Consider the following 21,890-nt stretch of genomic DNA (forward strand, 5'->3'; position numbering starts at 1 on the left):
GTCAGGCAGGCGCCCTGGATGACCAAAGATAGAATTTTTTTGTTGATAATTTCTTCATTGACAACCTTTCACAGGCTGGAGGGGCCTGGGTAATGTGCATGAGCAAAGGGATTGAGTGAGGGAGTAGAAAAAGCAAAACTATGAAGTTAATAGGTACAAGTAAAAATCACAACTCCCTTCTTAAAAGTATTAATTAGAAAGAAATTGAGGACTAACTTGCCGAAATAGTATAAGAATCTCCACTTTTATTTAATTTATTATAGATGATAGATTAATTACAATTGGCAATTGGCATGCATTCAGTATTAAAATAAAACTATAAACATAGCTAAAATTGTTTTTAGTAACAAAGAATATGCTGAAGATACTTTATGTGGTACAAAATTTGGAATACCAAATAAGTTTGACTGGTATGCATCAAGAAAATAAATGTCTGCTTACAAATTAATTTGTACCATTATCACAAACTTCAGTTTGTAATTACATCAAGCAGCTACACAAGATTTGAGGTATCCAAGTGGTCTGACATTAGGAACACAGTTCTGGAACAATAAATTTGGTAATCAGTAATGTGAAAAAGATTTACTATTTTAATGGGAAAATTGTCATTTTTTAAAATCAGTAATCAGTGATCTCCATTTCAGTTATTTCATTCCAATGTAATCTCTATGGCACAAGGAATGATTGGCAAAATATATTTGATCATAAAATGCAACAGTGCCATTAAAAAATATATTTATGAATTACTCTCAAGAAATCAGCACTCATTTCTCAATAGTTTTATGTTGAAACCATTAGTGATATATAGCCCAAGAAGCTGCTTTTCATATATTAAACAAGTTATAAGCCTATTTCACTATATATGCCTCAAGAGAATTGTCAAGATGGTGAAACTTAGTTTACATTGTATGGTTAACCATGAGATGGCAAAGCAATGACAGTTTGTAATAATGGAAGGTGATTTGGGAGCTGGTAGCAAAAATATTTGTCAGTTACTGGGAGCAAACACATCAATAAATAACCTACATATAACATTGAAAACCTAATTTAGTATAAAAATATCTTTGCAGAATAAAAATATCTTCACAAACATTGACAGTACGGTACAGATATTTACAGCACAAGATGGGCATTACATCAGATTATGGTGAGAATCTCAGTGTCCCATTTTGTTCGTGTCTGTATGAAAGTATGTGAAAAAATTACAATTTATAACACCATTTTCAGATTCCATAATTCAGTAAATTTTAATTCACATAGTTTAAAAAGGAGTGTTTTTATTTCCTAAATGCTTTATATATTACCTTGCAACTTTACCATAGCAGAAAAAAACAGTTTTATATGGCTCAATTGTCATTATAATATAGTCCAGTAACATCCTTGTTTCGAGGGACTGACAACAAAAATTGTATATCTGATCCAATGAAATAAATGTAAGTATATGTTCAATGAAGATTTTAAGAAAATCTATTTGAAAATTGATCAATAGCAATCTATAACTGTAATGCTGTGCAGCCATAAAGTTTAAAAAGGGCCTGCATTCTTGCTGCTTTTGTGTCATACATTATAGAAAAGAAAATGGTGGGCAAGCCCTTTTTAATAAGCACTGTAGAAAGTCAAACATACAGGCTAGATGTTCTTCGAACAAATGGCAAAAATGCTGATCTTTTTAATAAAAGTAAAATGTTAAACAAGCTGACAAATGTGTAGAGTAGAAAATGGACCTGTCAATGAATTATCACAGTCCACTCCATGACTAGAAATGTAATAAAGAATCTTTTCTTGAACTTAAGTTTCCTTCATTTCCAAATGCTGCAAGACGGGTGAAACTAATACTGCAAATGATTCAGCATGCAACTTCTGAAACGCTCTTTTGTTGAGACCTGCAGCTCCATTTGTGAAATATTGAACTGGCTTGAGTGAAGCCTACTCCTTAAAGTAAACTTCTAAAACTGGGAAGAGAAAGATAATCAGAATATTTATTACAAATATATCAACCAACTACAAATTATGTGAGGCTGTTGTATAGGTTATTACCACTGCTGCTTGTGTTGGAAAAGGCAGGCTATTGACCTGTACGTGCTGGAACAAATGGCCGCTGTTTGGCCTTAATATATACTGCATCATCCCAATTCCATAACCGCACCCCATCGCCACACAACCCCACAGCATTACTCCCTCCCAAGGTCATTAAATTAATAATTTTACATTGGAACTGTTAATCACTAAGGCACTCTGTCTATAGGATTAATTGAGCCATAGGCATGTATCCTATTTTGGTGTTTTTTTTCTTCACACCCTACATTTCTAGTTATCCCTACTCTGTACATCAACTATACTTGGGACAGGAAGCAGGCAATATGCCACCTATGACACTGTTGAATTGACTAAGATTTGAAATGCCCTCAGAATTGCTTTGAATGTGTACTGAAAATGGGTCTAGTAGTCATACTGAATGCTGGGAAAGAAAAGGGCTAATTAAATCATGAAGGCTAATAAAAACTAATTCCTTATCAGGTATACAAGACAAACCCATAAGACCATAGGCCTGGAGATGGCTTGCTAAGGGGGATATACAGATGTCCTACCTTATCTGGATGACCCCTTTGTTAATAAAGACCAGAAAGCTAGGCAGTAAATGAGCAACCTGTGCTTCATTGATTTAGAGGTCATTAGGAGGAACAATGGGGCTGTTTGGTGATTGAAACTAGAGGGGCTGAGCTCTTCTAGCTTGCTCACTCAGAGTCAATTGAAATTTTCAAGACTGAAATCAATTGATTTTTGGTAGGTAAGGATATCAAAGGATATGGAGCAAAGGCAGCCAAATGGAATTGATCTAACCGAATGGCAGAACAGGCTTGGGGACAAGTCTTCAGTCCTCAATCCTTAGTTTAATTCTTTTAATAATTCTTGTAGTTATCTTTGTAGTAGAAGGTATAGTTCTTTGTCTTGTATACATTGGAGGTGCCTTTGTAAATTCGGAAGTGCATCTCCGATAGAGGAAAAGGTTATAGCAGTTAATACTGTAAAGCTATGCCAGCTAGATAAGAAATGTGTCACTTAGATGTGCGGTGAGATTTCATCCAGTTAGTTCAGATACTGCTACCAATGTGGAAAGTGAATTCACCAAGGAGCAATGATTCCAGGAGGAACAGATAGCATCTAAATAGAGTATTGATCCCAGTGTTCTTACAGAGTATGGACTGGCAATGACTCTTCACCTTTGCTGTGGGGAAGTGTCTGGTCTCTACTCAAGACCTCACAATAAATGTGAGAAAAACTTGCAAGTATCATACTGTTAATGTGCAAAAGAATAAAAAGAATTAAAGACTAGACTGAATTGCAGCAACATCTATTTGGAATAAATGGCATGTTTGTAAATACTACTGAACTGTTAGATTTTACTTAAGAATTATAAACTACTCACTTGTCATTTAACAGTCAGTAGATCATTCTGTTACTTTTTTAGGAGAGCATGTATCCCAGGAATGTGAAACAGGGCTCACTGATGTTCTCAGTGGGGTCAAGGAACTGATGGTAGTAGAAAGGCCATGGCGACGCATCTCCTGAATTGCACGCTCTCTGTGGAATGATAAATTGAAAAGACAAAAAGAGCCTTTATTTCTACTAATTGTACATGTACTCTGGAAACTGGTGACTTTCAATAACATCTACAATCAATTGCACATGTTTAAGGAATGATTATTACAATACGAAATAGTGTTCTGTCAATATGACAACAGATTCAAACAGTGCTGTTAACTAAAAAATTATAAGCAGCCTTGGAAATTGGTAATTTTTCCAGTCACCCAAACCAACCTATATTCTATGTGATGGATAATGTGGAAAATTAGATATTACGGTCCAATAAGCTGTCTGTTCAAGTTAGAGCATTTAAAATCATCAATTCTTTCGTGTACTGTAGACATTACCTTTCAAAACGTTCAGTCGTTAGCTGACGTTTGATAAGATCAAGCTCTGTTTGAAGCTGTGAAGACTTAGTACGAAGCTGAATTATTTCTCGATTCTGGCTTGAGCTGTGAATAATTATTAGTTATGTTAGATATAAAATATGCATCAGTATTTTACAGACAAATCATCAAATGGAGTAACAATTGTACACGCAGTGGTCTAGATTTTTCACGAGTTATATCTTCTCCCAGGATTAACTGGAGTGATCTTGACTGGGAAATGCATTAAGAGCCAATCTGTTAGTGATGCTCAGTTCCATCACTTTCAAGATTTACTACCAAAAGTACAGTACATCTGCCCATATATTACATAAAATTGCATCAAAATTACAACATAGCAACAAGCTGTTCCGCCCACCCTTTAACTGATTTTGTCCTCCACACAAGCAATAGTCATAATCTCATTTTCCCATGCTGTTGCATATGTCTTTTATAAAGGTGTTTGCCTTAACTCACTGATAGCACTCTTGCATCTACGCCAGAAGGTTGTGGGTTCAAGACCCACTCGAGACTTGATATATAATCTAGGCTGACACTCCAATATAGTACTGAGGGACTGCTACACTGTCTAACGTGCCATCTTTCAGATGATAAGTTAATCAGAGGTTCCGTCTGCCCTCTTGGGTAGAAGTCATTGTACTAATTCAAAAGAACATGAGGGTTCTCCCAGTATTCTGATCAAGTCTCTGGAGTGGATCTTGAACCCACAACCTTCTAACTCAGAGGAGACAGTGCTACCACCGTACTGACTACACTTCAAAATGCAATTAATTCGATGTGACGCCCTTGAGAGCATCTTGGGGTTGTGAACGGTTCTGCATAAATGCTTCTATTTAACCTGTGCTTAAATTTGGCATCTTCACTAAAATAATATAAATGACCAATATTGGAAAATCAGCTGGTCAGGGGTGCAATACTGCAGAGACAAGAAATCCTGCCATGTTGTACTTGCGCTGGTAAAAGAGCACAGTGAAAGATTGAGGTTCATACCTCCATCCTGACTCTTAAAGTCTCATCGAAAAGGCTAATGGACCCTGGCTCATGAATGAAACATATTTTCTCCAGTATGATTAAACTAAATGACTTTAAATGTACACACTGCTGAGAATAATTTCTCCCACTATTTTGTCTTATTTCTCCCCTATCATACGCTCTTCCTCAACTGAGAGGCATAATTACTCAACCAATACAACACTACTCTTAAACTGTTAACACCTTTTCAAGTGTTTTTGTTCAATCATATTTGTTGGGCAGGAAGTTATTTCACAGAGCTTTCTTGGAAATTTTACCTATTTTTAGAATATAAATTAAGGGGAATCTACTAAATGCAGAATATACAAGTCTGCTGGAAGGCTGCTAACGTTTTTCTATTTAAAACTTAACATTTGTAAAAGTAGCCTAAATTGACTTGTGCTCCAACTGTATATCTTGCCCTCTGGTGAAGTATTTTGTACCCCAGACAGAAACAAGATAGGATGATACTGAATTCTACTTCCTGAAAGTGTAGACGGCAGGTGGAGCTGTGGAAGTGAAACTCACTGTTACATACCATTTGAGATTAATAGCTCACTATCCTATCAATCTATGGACTAACGTGTACTGGAAATTAAGATGCCACACAAGTTCTAGGAAGTTACAGAGAAATCACTAAAAGATTTAGCAGATCCCTACAAATTTCTACCAGTTAAATAAGCTATACATTACTCAACCAATACAATTCTATTTTTAACAAACTGCAACCATTCTTCAGTAACTATTTCAAAACTTTTCTGTGAATCTGCTGCTTAGCATTTTCTATTTCAGGTATGCAGTGTCAGCATTAAGCATACTTAGGAATTGTATAATATGGTTAGCAACAGAGTAACATTTTCCATACCTGCCATTTTGTGAACAGGGTTGCTGATTTACAAAGTTACAGTCATTACAGCACAGAAAAAGACCATTCAGCCCAACAGGTCCATACCAATATTAATGTTCCACATGAGCCTCCTCCCACCCTCCCTCATCTAAACCTGTCAGCATATCCTTCTTCTCCTCTTTCCCTCTTGAGTTTACTTAGCCTGCCCTTAAATGCATCTATGCAATTTGCCTCAACTACTCCTTGCGATAGCAAGTTCCACATTCTAACCACTCTCTGGGTAAAGAAGGTTCTCCTGTATTCCCAGTTAGATTTATTAGTGACCATCTTACATTTATGGCCTGGTCTCATCCACACGTGGAAACCCTTACTCTACGTCTACCTTAACAAACCATTTCCTAATCTTGAAGACCTTTATCAGTTCACTCCTCAGTCTTTTCTCGAGAAAAGAGTCCTTGCACATTCAATGTTTCCTGATAGCTATAACTCTCAGTTTTGGTAGTATTCTAGGAACTCCTATTTTTCACCTTCTCCACTATCTTTATATCCTTTTTATATTATGGAGACCAGTACTGTTCCTAGCACTCCAACTGTGTCTAACCAAGGTCTTCTACAAGTATAATATGACTTCTCTGAATTTCTGTTCTATCCCTCTAGAAATGAACCCCAGTGCTTTGTTTTTTTGCTTTAAGTGGCCTTATTAACATGTGTCCCTACTTTTTAGCGATTTGTCTGTCTGAACCCTCTGTTCTTCTACTCCATTTAGACACTTTCTTTCCAAGGAATATGTGGCGTCCTATTCTTCCTACAAAAATATACCGGGCTGGATTTTAAAGCTTCTCTGCCGTCGGGAAAGTTGGCGGGGGGCTATGAAGATCAGTGCAGCAGAGGCCTGCCACCAACCCCAACAGTGGCAGGCCCCGTGCCGATCTCGGACCCACATATAAATATGTAAACTAATTTACATACCTGATTTAATGAGGGTCCCGTAGCCTCCTTGATCACTGCACTGATTTTCATTCGGGTGGCCGACAATGCCGCGCCTTCAAATCCCCGTTCGGGGAAACGTGGCGCGACACCTGTGGGGAGTGAAAGTGGGGGGAGGATTGTTTCTCTGTGTGGGGGGGGGGGAGAAGAGTGGGGTGACTTCGCTGAGGTCCGGGGGGAGGAATGACGATTAGAGGCAAAAGGTGCTGAGTTTTGGGAGGGAGGGAGGGGGGGGGGGGGGTGGGGGGGAAGGTCGATTTGTTAAGATACAAATTCCAGGATGGAAAAGGGCAGGAATATTTTGAAATGCCATTGTGGGGGGGGGAATGAATTTAATGAAAATTAAAAAATTTTTTTGGTCATTGAACTGATCTAGCCCTTTAATGTAAAAATCTCCAGTTAGGGCTGTAAGTCCTTTAAAAATGGCACTGGCGCCTGCGTATTGGTGCCAGACGCCATTGCCCGTGGCGGCTCGCCCGCCCCCTCCACTTGATTGCAGGGGGCGGGCGCCACAGCCATGCAAATGAGCCACCGCGTTTGAAATTGCGGAGGCTCCGTGATGCGGTGCCCGTGTGGGCAGGGCGCATTTTATTCTTAGAATCCAGCCCACTATCTCACACTTATAGTTAGATTTAGCATCAAACTGTGCTCATTAGGAACTGGATTAAAACTGCCCAAGGTTCATTTCACACAAAGCTCCGCAGACAATTGTCCATCCAGGGCAAAGCAGCCCGCTTGATTGACACCCCATCTACAAACATTCACTCCCTCCACCACTGATGCACAGCGGCAGCAGTGTGTACCATCTACAAGATGCACTGCAGCAACTCACCAAGGCTCCTTAGACAGCACCTTCCAAACCCGCGACCTCTACTACCTAGAAGGACAAGGGCAGCAGATGCATGGGAACACCATAACCTGCAAGTTCCCCTCCAAGCCACACAGCATCCTGACTTGGAAGTATATCGCTGTTCCTTCACTGTCGCTGGGGCAAAACCCTGGAATTCCCTTCCTAACAGCATCGTAGGTGTACCTACACCACATGAACTGCAGCAATTAAAGAAGGTGGCGCACCACTACCTTCTCAAGGGCAATTAGGGATGGGCAATAAATGCTGGCCTAGCCAGCGATGCCCACATCCCATGAATGAATAAAAAAAAAGACAGATGAGACTTTCATTACATCAGTCTGGGCTGGATTTGAATCTAAGTGCTAGAGGTAAAAGGACAGTCTCTAACGCACTGTCACAGGCCCCACTTTTCACAGTGATTTGAAGAGGATAGATGTGTCTACACGGTTTTCTTCAAGAGACTGGGAGGGGAGAAGCAGACCTTATGCATTAAAGGTTGGGAAATAGCCATTTTATAATTAACTCACAGTTACTGTTCAACTCTCTTCAATTTTTGTTTTGAACTTTTGATGACTTTTTGTAAAACATTGGCATATTTATAGAAGAAAAGTACTTCAGAAGTCTTCAGAGTTTGTGAGATCAGTAGATCTGCAAGTTCTCTTTCTCCCTTCACAGCAGCAGAACTGACTTCCAACAGCAGGTCACAAGCAGCTGTCTGGTCAAGAATGGCTTCTCTTGTGATGGACCATTTATGATGTAATTATTAACAAGAATTAGGAAAAAAGACCTGGACTATTGTTTGTAGTGAGGGGGAGGGAGAAAATCATAAAGTTCTCTTAAAAGAATAAGCACTCCTGTAATTTGCCTAGCAATTCTGCACTCCAAACATTATTCACTGTGTGAAACACTTTTTAGTGTTAGCATGAAGCAATATACAAATGCAAATATTTTTTTTCTGGTAGGACAAGCAATATGTTTTCTGAAATATAACAAGTAAAGAACTAGCTACATTTGTAAATGATTTTTTAAACTAATCTGCCTTTTAATAGTAAGATTGTTAAATGTTTTCTATATAAATGTGGCCAAACGCAACTGGTTTAATTCTGAAGAAACCTCTCAGGATTATTTGTTGCAGGCGTTTCTCTATTTAGAAGAAAAACACTGTACAATAACAGATGCTAGTGATATTAAATAAGTACCACTCACACTTTGCTCTCTGCCAGAGTCAGTTTGTCCCCAAGAAGCTGTATTTCTGTCTCTTTTTCATGCTTTGTCAGGTTACACTGAAACTCCTTTTCTCGAGTTGATGTCAACAATGTCTCGAGGTTCTTTACTGTGATCCGTTCACTACACATCTGTTTCTTTAAAAGCTCGACTTCAGACTTCAAATCTTCCAGTTCACTTAAAGTCTACGTAGACATTAGGAAGCGTTTTTAAGCAGAGAAAAAAAATTCACAACTTGTCAGATTCAGGCATGCAAGGGAAGATTAAATCAATCTAAACAGTTCCAATGAAATTCAGCGCAGGCTCGAGGAATATCATCTCATCTTTCGATTAGACACTTTACAGCCTTTCGGACTTAACAATGAATGATTCTATTATTCCTATTGATGATTGGTGATGATTCTATTATTCATTTACACCTCCTGTAAACCCATCTACTGTTTCTTTACTTTGGTTATTTCCATCTTGTACCTTGCACCATCATCCCCTTTGTTATTTTATCTCTCCTGCCAATACTGGAGCACAGTACTGGAGACCTCCCCCCAGTCTGAAAAGCAACTGTTCATCACTATGCTCTGCTTTATATCCCTTAGCCAATTTTATATCCATGCTGCCACCTTACCTTTAGTCCCATCGGCTTTAATTTTGCTAACAAGTCTATTATGTCGTACTTTGTCAAACATCTTTTGAAAATCCATATACACAACCTCAACTGCATTATCTTTATCAGCCCTCTTCGTTACTTCAAAGAAGCTGGTCAAGTTAGTCAAGCATGATTTGTCTTTAACAAATCCATGTTGACTTTCATTTAATAGCCCATAGTTTTCCAAATAATGTTGTTCTGGATTATAGTCTCTAAAGGTTTTACCACCACTGTTGTTAGGCTGACAGGCCTGTAGCTGCTTTCCATTTTTTTAAAAACAGGAATGTAGCATTTGCAGAGAGACATTCAAACAATGGAGGTAGTGTAGAGAGGAACTACAAGTTTGATCCCGAGTGTCAAAGGTCTGAACTATGATGTAAAATTCTAAAAATTTGGGACTCTCAGCCTGGAAAAGAAGTATCTTACAGATCATTTGTACATATGTAAATTAACTAAAGTAAGGAAAAGGTAAATCACATTTAATCAATTAAAACTGCAAGAGGAGAACGAGGGTATATAGGTTCAAACCAATAAGAGGTAAATTTAGGATTTAAATGAGGAAATTGTAGTTCACAAAAAGCGATCAACATGTGGAATGGACACCTAGATAAAAATAGTGGAGGTGACAACACTGGGATCATTTACGAAACAATTAGATGCCACCACAGGAAGAAATTTAGGATCCTCCTGGATGAATGAATTAAGATGTGAATTAAGAATGACCTCCCTCACTTATAATTATTTTCTGAAAACCGTAAAAATGCATGTCGAAAAGACCTTTGTCGAAATCATGAGGAGATCAGGAATTATAATACTGAGCTACAAAAAGTAAATGAAGATCAGGTACCAATTAAGCATTGCAGAACCATTTTAGAAAACTTTGGCCTTACATCTAATATGCATTCTAGAGCAAATCAATTAACAGCTAACTTCAACTGTTCTTCACTATAAGTAAGCATTGGCACTGGGCTTTTGCTTTATTCCTATTTTATTCAGCCCATATGTAAAAAGAATGACTAAATATTATTTCCTTGCTTACTTGGGAGACCTTCAGGACTAGAGAACTCTTTAATGTTACATTATAATGTGGCAGTCCTTAGTTTTTAATATAAATTTTTTTTTTTAGAGTCATAGAGTTATACAGCCCTTTGGCCCATCGTGTCTGTGCCAGCCATCAAGCACCTAACTATTCTAATCCCATTTTCCAGCACTTGGCCCGTAGCCTTGTATGCTATGGCGTTTCAAGTGCTCATCTAAATACTTCTTAAATGTTGTGAGGGTTCCTGCCTCTACCACTTCTTCAGGCAGTGCGTTCCAGATTCCAACCACCCTCTGGGTGAAAACATTTTTCCTCAAATCCCCTCTAAACCTCCTGCACCTTACCTTAAATCTATGCCCCCTGGTTATTCACCCCTCCACTAAGAGAAAAAGTTTCTTCCTATCTAACCTACCAATGCCCCTCATAATTTTGTATACCTCAATCATATCTCCCCTCAGCCTTCTCTGCTCTAAGGAAAACAACCCTAGCCTTTTCAGTCTCTCTTCATAGCTGAACAAGAACTTACATTTGTATCACGCTCTTCATGACCGCAGGCAGTCCTAAAGTGCTTTAGAGCCAACAAGGTATTTTTGAAGTGTAGTCACTGTTATAATGTGGGAAATGTAGCAGCCAATTTCCACACCTCAAGTTCCCACATAACCAGCAATGAGTAACACCAGATAATCTGTTTTAGTGATGTTGTTGAGGGATAAAAGAAATGGCCAAGACACCTGTTCTTCTTCAAATACTAACGTGGGATCTTTTTCATACATCTGACGGCATCTATCACGATTTTAACATCTCACCTAAAACCCAGCAACTCCAACAGTGCAGGGCGCCTCAATACTACACTGGAGTGTCTGCCTAGATTATATGCTCAAGTCTAGGCGACCATGTAAATATTTTCTTCAGTGCTGCGTCAAGTAACTCTACATGGAATAATGGTAACCTATAGCTCCATAATGGCTCTCATTTAGAGGCTGATCTACTAAAGACTCACAATGCAACCCTATTTTACTATAATGAAGAACTTGCCACAGAGTGATTACAATATATTCACATTCCATCCTTCTAGACATTCGGTAGGAATAACTAACATGAACGACTGCAAAAATCCAGTATATAATGGAGGCTCTGGTAACAATATTAAGTGTGCTGAGAAAATGTACAATTTTAAGCTCACTTTAAATGATAATTTTGAAGGTGACTTATATTGTAATGTGCTCTTGACCTGCTACTCCAAAGTCGAAGTCCTGAAACGTTACCATCTGATTTAACCTTCTTAAAGTCACATCTGTAGCCTGTTATATTTAGGAAATGGGTTCACAAAAGCAGGAAACACAAACCTACAATTACTAATGATTATATAGACAGTTCTTGACTGTTATATAGTCATTTTAATTTAACATTTAAAAATCTTAGTTTAAATTAAGTGCAAATTAAGCATAGCCAATATCTCATCGAACCATACCCTTTCATGTTCCATATTCTTAGAAGCAAGTTGCCGCGACAACAATTCCTTATTGGAATCCAGTTGGGCACACAGTTCTCTGACTGAAGTCAGATCCCCTAAAACATGGCATTTCTCAGCTTGTGTCTGTCGTAACTCTTCCTCCAGTTTCGACATGCTTTTAGCAGTACATGAAATCTCTTTCTCATATGTTTGTTGGGCAGACAGGTGCTAAATTAAAGGAGAATTTAAAGTAAAGCACACAAAATATGCATACATTTGGCACATTAACATAGAAATTACAGTAAACCATAGTATGAAAGTTCATTGAGGGCACAATCTATAAACAAGTAAATATGAAAATAAAAAAATGTGATGTTCTTCCTTATTCTTTAATAAAAGTTCAACCTCTAAATACAACAGCATGTTGACAGATGTCGCATAAGGTGTAATCACATGGTGCATTACTTTTAAGGAAATTCCACCAGCAGCAGTCTGTAATCTTTTCATACTCCACTACATAAAGTTTGGGCTACACTTTCAGGCCTCCTGTCCAGCAGAAATGAGGTGGTAGGTCCTCCAAATTGGTGGGGAATGACCTTTCACCCTCTTCCCAGCAGTCACTGTGGTCGCGGCAATAATTCCCTGGGCCTACCGCTCCTGGGGTGGCATTTTAAGTCAGGCAGAAGGCAGCATACAGCAAATGTTAAACATACTAGAAAAAAAAGGGGAGAAACAATCGCTAATTATTAAAGATTTGTTGAGTGAATAAATTTGATAGGAAAGGAAAGGTTAAAGTAGGAAGAAAAAAATTCAAGACTACACGGCTGCATTTTGAAGGAAATTATGCTCGAAAAAGTGAATTGCTGAGGTTTGGAAGCCTGACCAGAGTAACAGAGTCATTTCCGGCACAGAAGGAGGCCATTCGGCCCATCGAGTCCATGCTGGCTCTCCATGGAGCTATCTAGTCAGTCCCACTCCCCCTCTCGATCCCCGTAGCCCTGCAAATTTATTGCCTTTAAGCAGTCATCCAATTTCCTTTTGAAGTCATTGATTGTCCCTAGTTGACCAAATGTATATTCCAATATGTATTGATCCTGCTGCAGAAATGCACAATGAGGTAACTGTTTTGATAATCTGCAATGATATTGTGCTGGGGCTTTCGGCAAAAAATGTCACTAGCCTTACTGGCCAATCAATCTTCATGAGAATGCCCATCTCACATTAGCCAAGATTGATTACTTGGCTTTTACACAATCAGTGTGTCTCTTTAATGCAATTCCCATTAAATACTACTTTGTTCAGCAGTGACAGCTTAAAGAAAAAAAGATGCCTTCTGATTTGTTTTAAAACTGATCAACTATATGAATTTTGTGTTGGCTTGCGAATGCTCTCCATGAGGATCCTGCTATTCGATGCTGGTGAACATCTATTTCTATATCACATGGAAGAGTCTTTCAATCAAAGGAAGGTGTTAATTTACAGCAAAGTGCTTCCAGATGACTTCTCTTCACATGATTGCTGTATGATTTAATTTTCTGAAGAGGTGACTAAAGTAGTAGACAGGGAAATATCTACAGATGTTATTTATACAGACTTCCAGAAGGCATTTGATAAAGTCCATCATAAGAGACTGTCAGCTAAATTTGAAGCTCATGGAATTGAAAGCAAATTATTGACTTGATTGGAAATCGGCTGAGCAGCAGGAGACAGAAAGTAGAGTTAATGGGAAGCTATGCTAATTGGCGTGATGTGACAAGTGGTCCACTGCAAGGATCTGTGATGCAGCCTTAACGATTCACTGTATTTATTAATGAGTTAGATGATGACATAGGCATAGAAAATCATATATCCAAATTTGCTGATGTAACAAACATAAGGCAGCATTGTAAGGAGTGTAGATAGAAGCATAAAATTACAAAGAGATATTCATTCATTAAGTGAATGGGTAAAACTGTGGCAAATGGATTTTAATATAGACAAATGTAAGAACATCCACTTTGGACATAAAAAGGATTGAACAGGAGACTTTTTAAATGATGGCGAGAGACTTGGGAGTCTAGGTACATAGATCATTAAAATGTCATGAACAGGTACAGAAAATAATCAAAATGGCTCATGAAATGCTGGCTTTTACATCTAAAGGACAGAATACAGGGGAGTAGAAGTCATGCTTCAGCTACACCTACCCAGAGTACTGTGTGCAGTTCTGGTCACCATACCTTAATAAGGATAGACTGACCTTGGAGGAAGTGCAGCATAACTTTACTAGCATGATACCTGGACTCCAAATTATGAGGAGCGATTAAATAAAATAGTGTTGTATTCCTGGAATTTTGAAGTTTAAGAGGTGATGATGGAAGTTTTCAAAATATTAAGGGTAACAGATAGGGTGGATTGACAGAAACCAGCTGGATTTCAACAGTCTTCTGGAGATGGGCAGTGGAAGGTATTGGGAGGGCAGCAGGGATCAGAGTGGCATGGCTGCCCCCAACTGAAGGCAGGTGGCCAATTAAATCAATTAAGTAGCTAATTAAGAGCCCCTTCCTGCCCCAATTTCACTGGCTTTGGGAGGGGTCGCCACTGCGTGGGGAGACGGCCGGATGAACCCTACCAGCCTCCCAGCAGGTTCCCGGAAAGGGGGACCTCATTTATGGCTGCTCCATGACCCAGGGAGGGCCCCCTGGGGTCAATGGTGCCCCTGCGGCTCCGGCACCACTGCTGGAGGCTGCACCCCCCCCACCGATTGCTGTGGTTTGCCTACCTGGCCCCTGACAGTAAAAAAAAAACTTACCTTCAAGGATGCCTCAGCATGGAGACACCCTCCTCTTCTTCCTGCAGCCTCAGCGGCGATCATCCTCAACTGGATGGCGATGCCAGCGGCAACCTTTTAATTGGCCGCTGGTGGTAAAATGCCGCCTAGGGTCCTGCTGCAGGCCTACGCGAGTTCATGACTTGCTTTTGGTCTCAGCTGTGTGACACCCAACCATTTGATAACATTCTGGCCACTATTTCTTCTGGTTTGTGGGTCCAGAGAGTGGTAATGACCTGGAACTCGTTGCCCACGAGGGTAGTGGAAGCGGAGATAATCAATGATTTCAAAAGGAAATTGGATGGACACTTCAAGGAAATAATGTTGCAGGGTTATGGGGATTGAGTGGGGGAGTGGAACTGACTGGATTGCTTGGCATGGACTTGATGGACCGAATGGCCTCCGTCTGTGTCATAAACGACTATGACCTTTCAGGAGTGAAATTAGGAAACATGTCTAGACAAAAAGGGTGGTAGAAGTTTGCTACTTTTTTCCACAAACAGCAACTGATGCTCGATCAATTGTAAATTTTCAATGAGATTGATCAATTTTTGTTATATGATATGGGGCAAAGGTGGTAACATGGAGTTACGTTGCAGATCAGCCATGATTCTCACTGAATGGCAGAACAGGATCAAGGTGCCAAATGGCCTACTCCTGTTCATACACTACTTAAAGTGACTAATAGGATATTAAGTTTTATGTATAAAACTATATTTTAAATTTTACGGACTTTATTGATATCTAATACCTCCTGTATTTCCTTTTCAAGCTTGACCACTCTTTCCCCAAGATGTCGTCTCTCTGTATCTACAGACATGAGCTCCAGTCGAATTGAAGTGCTCTCTCCCTCCGCTTGATGGGCCTTATGCTCCCAATTCTCAGCCTGATTACTTGCCATTCGGAATTGCTCCAGGATATGATGGAGTTCTTGTTCCTATTATTAACAAAAAAGATAAGTGAGTCTTTCAGACTGACAAATACCTACACAACATACAGACCAAACCTGATTCTCCTTTCTTCATCATTATTAGGTACTGATCCATCGGTAAGTGCAACAAGATTCACGAGACTGATTCCTGTGTTGAGGGGATCGTCCTGTGAGGAGAGATTGAGTAGACTAGGCCTTTATTCCCAAGAATTTAGGGCGGCGCAGTGGTTAGCACTGCAGCCTCACAGCTGCAGGGACCCGGGTTCGATTCTGGGTACTGCCTGTGTGGAGTTTGCAAGTTCTCCCTGTGTCTGCGTGGGTTTTCTCCGGGTGCTCCGGTTTCCTCCCACAAGCCAAAGACTTGCAGGTTGGTAGGTAAATTGGCCATTATAAATTGTCATTAGTATAGGTAGGTGGTAAGGAAATATAGGGACAGGTGGGGATGTTTGGTAGGAATATGGGATTAGTGTAGGATTAGTATAAATGGGTGGTTGATGGTCGGCACAGACTCGGTGGGCCGAAGGGCCTGTTTCAGTGCTGTATCTCTAATCTAAAATTTAGAACAACGAGGTAATCTATTTGAAACATATAAAATTTTTAAGGGGTTTGTTTGATAGGGTAGATGCTGGGAGGATGTTTCCCCTGACTGCAGTGTAGAACTAGGGGTCACTGTCTCAGAATAAGAGGTCAGCCATTTAAGACTGATGTGAGGAGAAATTACTTCACTCAAAGGGTTGTGCATCTTTGGAATTCTCTACCCCAGAGGGTTGTGAATGCTCAGTCATTGAGTATATTAAAGACAGAGGTTGATCGATTTTTGGGTACTAAGGAAATTAAGAGATATGAGGATAGTGTGTGAAGGTGGAGCTGAGGTAGATCAGCCATGATCATATTGAATGGCGGAGTAGGCTCAAAGGGCCAAATGGCGTTCTCCTCCTCCAATTTATGTTGTAATCTAACAAATCTGTGTAGCTATTCCCATTGACAACCAATGGCCAAGGTAGGATGAGTTTTGCGTGGGCATTTCACATATATAGAAAATATTGATTATGAAACCTCCAGTTGCTTTTCACAAGACAAAATTATTTTTAACAGAACAGGTTAATTTCACACAAAACTCAGTAGAACTATCCTTCCTCTCCCAGCGTTGTCAGCCAACAATTAAGAGGAGAGTGAACAGGGAGTGCAACCTGTGGGTTCAGGAGCTGAATGCCCAAACTTCCTATGGGACCTCATTTTAATTGTGCAGATGCATTTGGGCCCAGTATTGGCTGCAGCCACAATAGGAAGGAGAAGCTCTGGGTGCATCTTAAGCCTTAAACATGGCGTTCACCTTAAAGGGCATGCACAATGGAAACTTCAGAAAAGAAATAATTCTTGGAGATTTACTGGTGATTTGAACAACAAATATTTAACATGACAGATGCGGGTGAGTACTGATGAGTTCTTAATTACATACACCAAAAGTTGCGTTCTTTCATTGTTATTGTCTTCCCCTTTAATAAAATGATACAACTCTTTTGAATATTTTCGTGCTGCTGGGCCATGACTGATATGGAGTAACTGCACCTCAAGTAGTGGTCTATGTCCATTACAGTCTGCCTCAGAAACAACTGTAAGAGAGCAGCACCATTACTTCAGTAAAAGTTTGCGCTGTTGCTCTTTCATAATGTTCTTGCAATTTTGCTGGAAATCAGGAAACTGCTGTAAAAACTTATCTGGTTCACTAATGTCCTTTGGGGAGGAAATCTGCTTTCCTACCTGGTCTTGCTCAGATGTGACTCCAGGCCCACAGCAACACCGTTGACTCTTAACTGCCCTCTGAAAAGGCCTAGTAGCCACTCAGTTGTGTCAAACTGCTACGGAAAAGTTGAAGAATAAAAAAACTGGACGGACCACCTGGCATCAACCCTGGCGCTGGAAATGACAAAGGTACACCCTGTCCAGTCAATCCTGCAAAATCCTCCTCACTAACATCTCGGGACTTGTGCCAAAATTGGGAGAGCTGTCCCACAGACTCGTCAAGCAACAGCCTAACATAATTATATTCAACAAAGCATACCTTCCAGCCAATGTCCCAGACACCACTATTACCATCCCTGGGGACATCCTGTCCCACCAGCAGGACAGACTCATCAGAGGTGGCAGCACAGTGGTATACAGGGTGTGGCCCTGGGAGTCATCAACATTGACTCCAGACCCCATGAAATCTCATGGCATCAGGTCAAACATGGGCAAGGAAACCTCCAGCTGATTACCACCTACCGCCCTGCCTCAGCTGATGAATCAATACTCCTCCATGTTGAAAACCACTTGGAAGAAACATTAAGGGTAGCAAGGACACAGAATGTACACTGGGTGAGTGCCTTCAAGTCCATCACCAAGAGTGGCTGACCTAGCTGGCCTCTTCCTGAAGGACATATGTGCCGTGCCGGGCTGGGTCTGTGGCAGGTGGTGAGAGAACCAACAAGAGGGAAAAACCTACTTGACCTCATTCTCACCATACTACCTGTAACAGATGTATCTGTCCATGACAGTACTGGTAGGAGTGACCACTGAACGATTCTTGTGGAGGCCAAGTCCCAACTTCACAATGAGGACACCCTCCATCATGTTGTGTGACACTATCACCGTGCTAAATGGGATAGACTCAGAACAGACCTGGCAGGTCAAAACTCAGTATCCATGAGGCGCTGTGGGCCATCAGTTACAGCAGAATTGTATTCAACCACAATCGTTAACCTCATGACCTGGCATTTCCCTCACTCTACCATTAGTATCAAGCCAGGGAACCAACCCTGGTTCAATGCGGACTATAGGAGATCACTCAAGGAGCAGCATCAGGTGAAACTGCAACACAGGAATACATGCGTGCTAAACAGCAGAAACAGCATGCTATAGACAGACTAAACAATCCCACAACCAGCAGATCAGATCAAAGTTCCGTAATCCTGGCACATCCAGTCATGAATGGTGGTGGACAATTAAAGAACTAACCAGTGGAGGAGGCTCCAAAAACATCCCCAGCCTCAAAGGTGGTGGAGCCCATCATACCAGTGCAAAAGAAAAGGCTGAAGCATCTGCAACCATCTTCAGCCAGGAATGCTGATTGAATTATCCATCTTGGCCTCCTGTTCAGGTCCCCACCATCACAGATGCCAGTCTTCAGCCAATTCGATTCAGTCCATGTGATATCAAGCAACAGCTGAAAGTACTAGATACAGCAAATCTAAGGGCCCTGGCAACTTCCCAGGTATAGTATTGAAGATTTGTCCTCCAGAGCTAATTACACCCTGAGCAAGCTGTTTTAGTACAGCAACAACACTGGCATCTAGTTGACAATATATAAAATTGCCCAGGTATGTCCCGTCCACAAAAAGCAGGACAAATCCAATACAGCCAATAACTGCCCCATCAGTTTACTCTCAACCATCAGCCAAGTGTTGGAAGGTGTTACTAAGAGTGTAAGCAGCACTTACATAGCAATAACCTGCTTACTGATGCTCAGTTTGGGTTCTGCCAGGGCCACTCAGCTCCAGACCTCATTACAGCCTCAGTCCAAACATGGACAAAAGAGCTGAACTTCAGAGGTGAGGTGAGAGCCCTTGATGTTAAGGCAGCATTTGACCGTATGGCATCAAGGAGCCCCAGTAAAATTGAAGTCAATGAGAATCGGAGGGAAACTCTCCGCTTGTTGGAGTCATACCGAGCGCACAGAAAGATGGTTGTGATTGTTGGAAGCCAATCATCTCAGCCCCAGGACATCGCTGCAGGAGCTCCTCAGAGTAGTGTCCTAGGCCCAACCACCTTCAGCTGCTTCATTAATGACCTGCCCTGCAACATAAGGTCAGAAGTGGGGATGTTCGCTGACGACTGTACATTATTAAGTACCATTCACAACTCTTCCGATACTGAAGCAGTCTGTGCCCATTTGCAGCAAACCTGGATAACATTTAGGCTTGGGCTGATAAATGGCACGTAACATTTGCAGCACAGAAGGGTACAACTTGTACTCTGGGTGGGGGACTTCAATGTCCATTACCAAGAGTGGCTCGGTAGCACCACTACTGACCGAGCTGGCCAAGTCCTAAAGGACACAGCTGCTAGACTGGGTCTGCGGCAGGTGGTGGGGGAACCAACACGAGGGAAAAACATACTTGACCTCGACCTCACCAATCTGCCTGCCACAGATGCTTCTGTCCATGACAGTATTGGTAGGAGTGACCACCTCACAGTCCTTGTGGAGACGAAATCCCGCCTTCACATTGAGGATACCGTCCATCGTGTTGTGTGTGGCACTATCACCGTGCTAAATGGGATAGATTTCGAACAGATCTAGCAATGCAAATCTGGGCATCCATGAGGCGCTGTGGGCCATCAGCAGCAGCAGAATTGTACTCAACCACTATCTGTAACCTCATGGCCTGGCATATCCCCCACTCTACCATTACCATCAAGCCAGGAGACCAACCCTGGTTCAATGAAGAGTGCAAGAGGGCATGCCAGGAGCAGCACCAGGCATACCTCAAAATGAGGTGTAAACCTGGTGAAGCTACAACCCAGGACTACTTGCATGCCAAACTGCGTAAGCAGTATGCGACAGACAGAGCAAGTGATCCCATAACCAACGGATCAGATCTAAGCTCTACAGTCCTGCCACATCCAGCTGCGAATGGTGGTGGACAATTAAACAACTAACTGGAGGAGGTGGCTCCACAAATATCCCCATCCTCAATGATGGGGGAGCCCAGAACATCAGTGCGAAAGATAAGGCTGAAGCATTTGCAACAATCTTCAGCCAGAAGTGACGAGTTGATGATCCATCTCTGCCTCCTCCTGAAGTCCCCAGCATCACAGATGCCAGACCTCAACCAATTCCATTCACTCCGCGTGAAATCAATAAACGACTGAAGGCACTGGATACCGCAAAAGCTATGGGCCCTGACAATATTCTGGCAATAGTACTGAAGACCTGTGCTCCAGAACTTGCCGCGCCCCTAGCCAAGCTGTTCCAGTACAGCTACAACACTGGCATCTACTCTGCAATGTGGAAAATTGCCCAGGTATGTCCTGTACACAAAAAGCAGGACAAGTCCAACCCGGCCAATTACCGCCCCATCAGCCTACTCTCAATCATCAGTAAAGTGATGGAAGGTGTCATCAACAGTGCCATCAAGCGGCACTGGCTTCGCAATAACCTGCTCAGTGACGCTCAGTTTGGGTTCCACCAGGGCCACTCAGCTCCTGACCTCATTACAGCCTTGGTTCAAACATGGACAAAAGAGCTGAACTCAATAGGTGAGATGAGAGTGACTGCCCTTGACATCAAAGCAGCATTTGACCGAGTATGGCATCAAGGAGCCCTAGCAAAACTGAGGTCAATGGGAATCGGGGGAAAACCTTCCGCTGGTTAGAGTCATACCTAGCGCAAAGGAAGATGGCTGTGGTTGTTGGAGGTCAATCACCTGAGCTCCAGGACATCACTGCAGGAGTTCCTCAGGGTAGTGTCCTAGGCCCAGCCATCTTCAGCTGCTTCATCAAAGACCTTCCTTCAATCATAAGTTCAGAAGTGGGGATGTTCGCTGATGATTGCACAATGTTCAGCACCATTCGTGACTCTTCAGATACTGAAGCAGTCTGTGTAGAAATGCAGCAAGACCTGGACAATATCCAGGCTTGGGCTGATAAGTGGCAAGTAACATTTGTACCACACAAGTGCCAGGCAATGACCAACTCCAACAAGAGAGAATCTAACCATCTCCCCTTGACAATCAATGGCATTTCCATCGCTGAATCCCCCACTATCAACATCCTAGGGGCTACCATTGACCAAAAACTGAACTGGAGTAGCTATATAAATACCAGCGCTACAAGAGCAGGTCAGAGGCAAGGAATCCTGAGGCGAGTAACTCACCTCCTGACTCCCCAAAGCCTGTCCACCATCTACAGGGCACAAGTCAGAATTGTGATGGAATACTCTCCACTTGCCTGGATGGGTGCAGCTCCAACAACACTCAAGAAGCTCGACACCATCCAGGACAAAGCAGCCCGCTTGATTGACACCCCATCTACAAACATTCACTCCCTCCACCACTGACGCACAGTGGCAGCAGTGTGTACCATCT

At 41.4% G+C, this 21,890-nt stretch overlaps 1 protein-coding gene across 4 annotated transcripts in view; it reads right to left on the reverse strand.

The window, feature by feature from the left end:
* Positions 1 to 243: 243 nt before the first annotated feature.
* cep135 (centrosomal protein 135) overlaps positions 244 to 21,890 on the reverse strand; it is a 213,324-nt gene continuing 191,677 nt past the window's right edge. For 3 of the 4 annotated variants that reach the window (XM_068035028.1, XM_068035029.1, XM_068035019.1), the window contains 6 exons: positions 15,586 to 15,771; positions 12,044 to 12,253; positions 8,873 to 9,075; positions 3,933 to 4,037; positions 3,428 to 3,582; positions 247 to 1,952 (listed from right to left, as the gene is read on the reverse strand). In XM_068035028.1, coding sequence (XP_067891129.1) covers positions 3,450 to 3,582; positions 3,933 to 4,037; positions 8,873 to 9,075; positions 12,044 to 12,253; positions 15,586 to 15,771 — 837 coding nt within the window. In that variant the 3' untranslated portion in view covers positions 247 to 1,952; positions 3,428 to 3,449. Of the gene's footprint in view, positions 1,953 to 3,427; positions 3,583 to 3,932; positions 4,038 to 8,872; positions 9,076 to 12,043; positions 12,254 to 15,585; positions 15,772 to 21,890 lie in introns of all 4 variants that reach the window. The other variant, XM_068035035.1, reaches the window with a different exon arrangement.

This window comes from Heterodontus francisci, chromosome 1 (genome assembly GCF_036365525.1).
Source record: "Heterodontus francisci isolate sHetFra1 chromosome 1, sHetFra1.hap1, whole genome shotgun sequence".
Lineage (NCBI taxonomy): Eukaryota > Metazoa > Chordata > Chondrichthyes > Heterodontiformes > Heterodontidae > Heterodontus > Heterodontus francisci.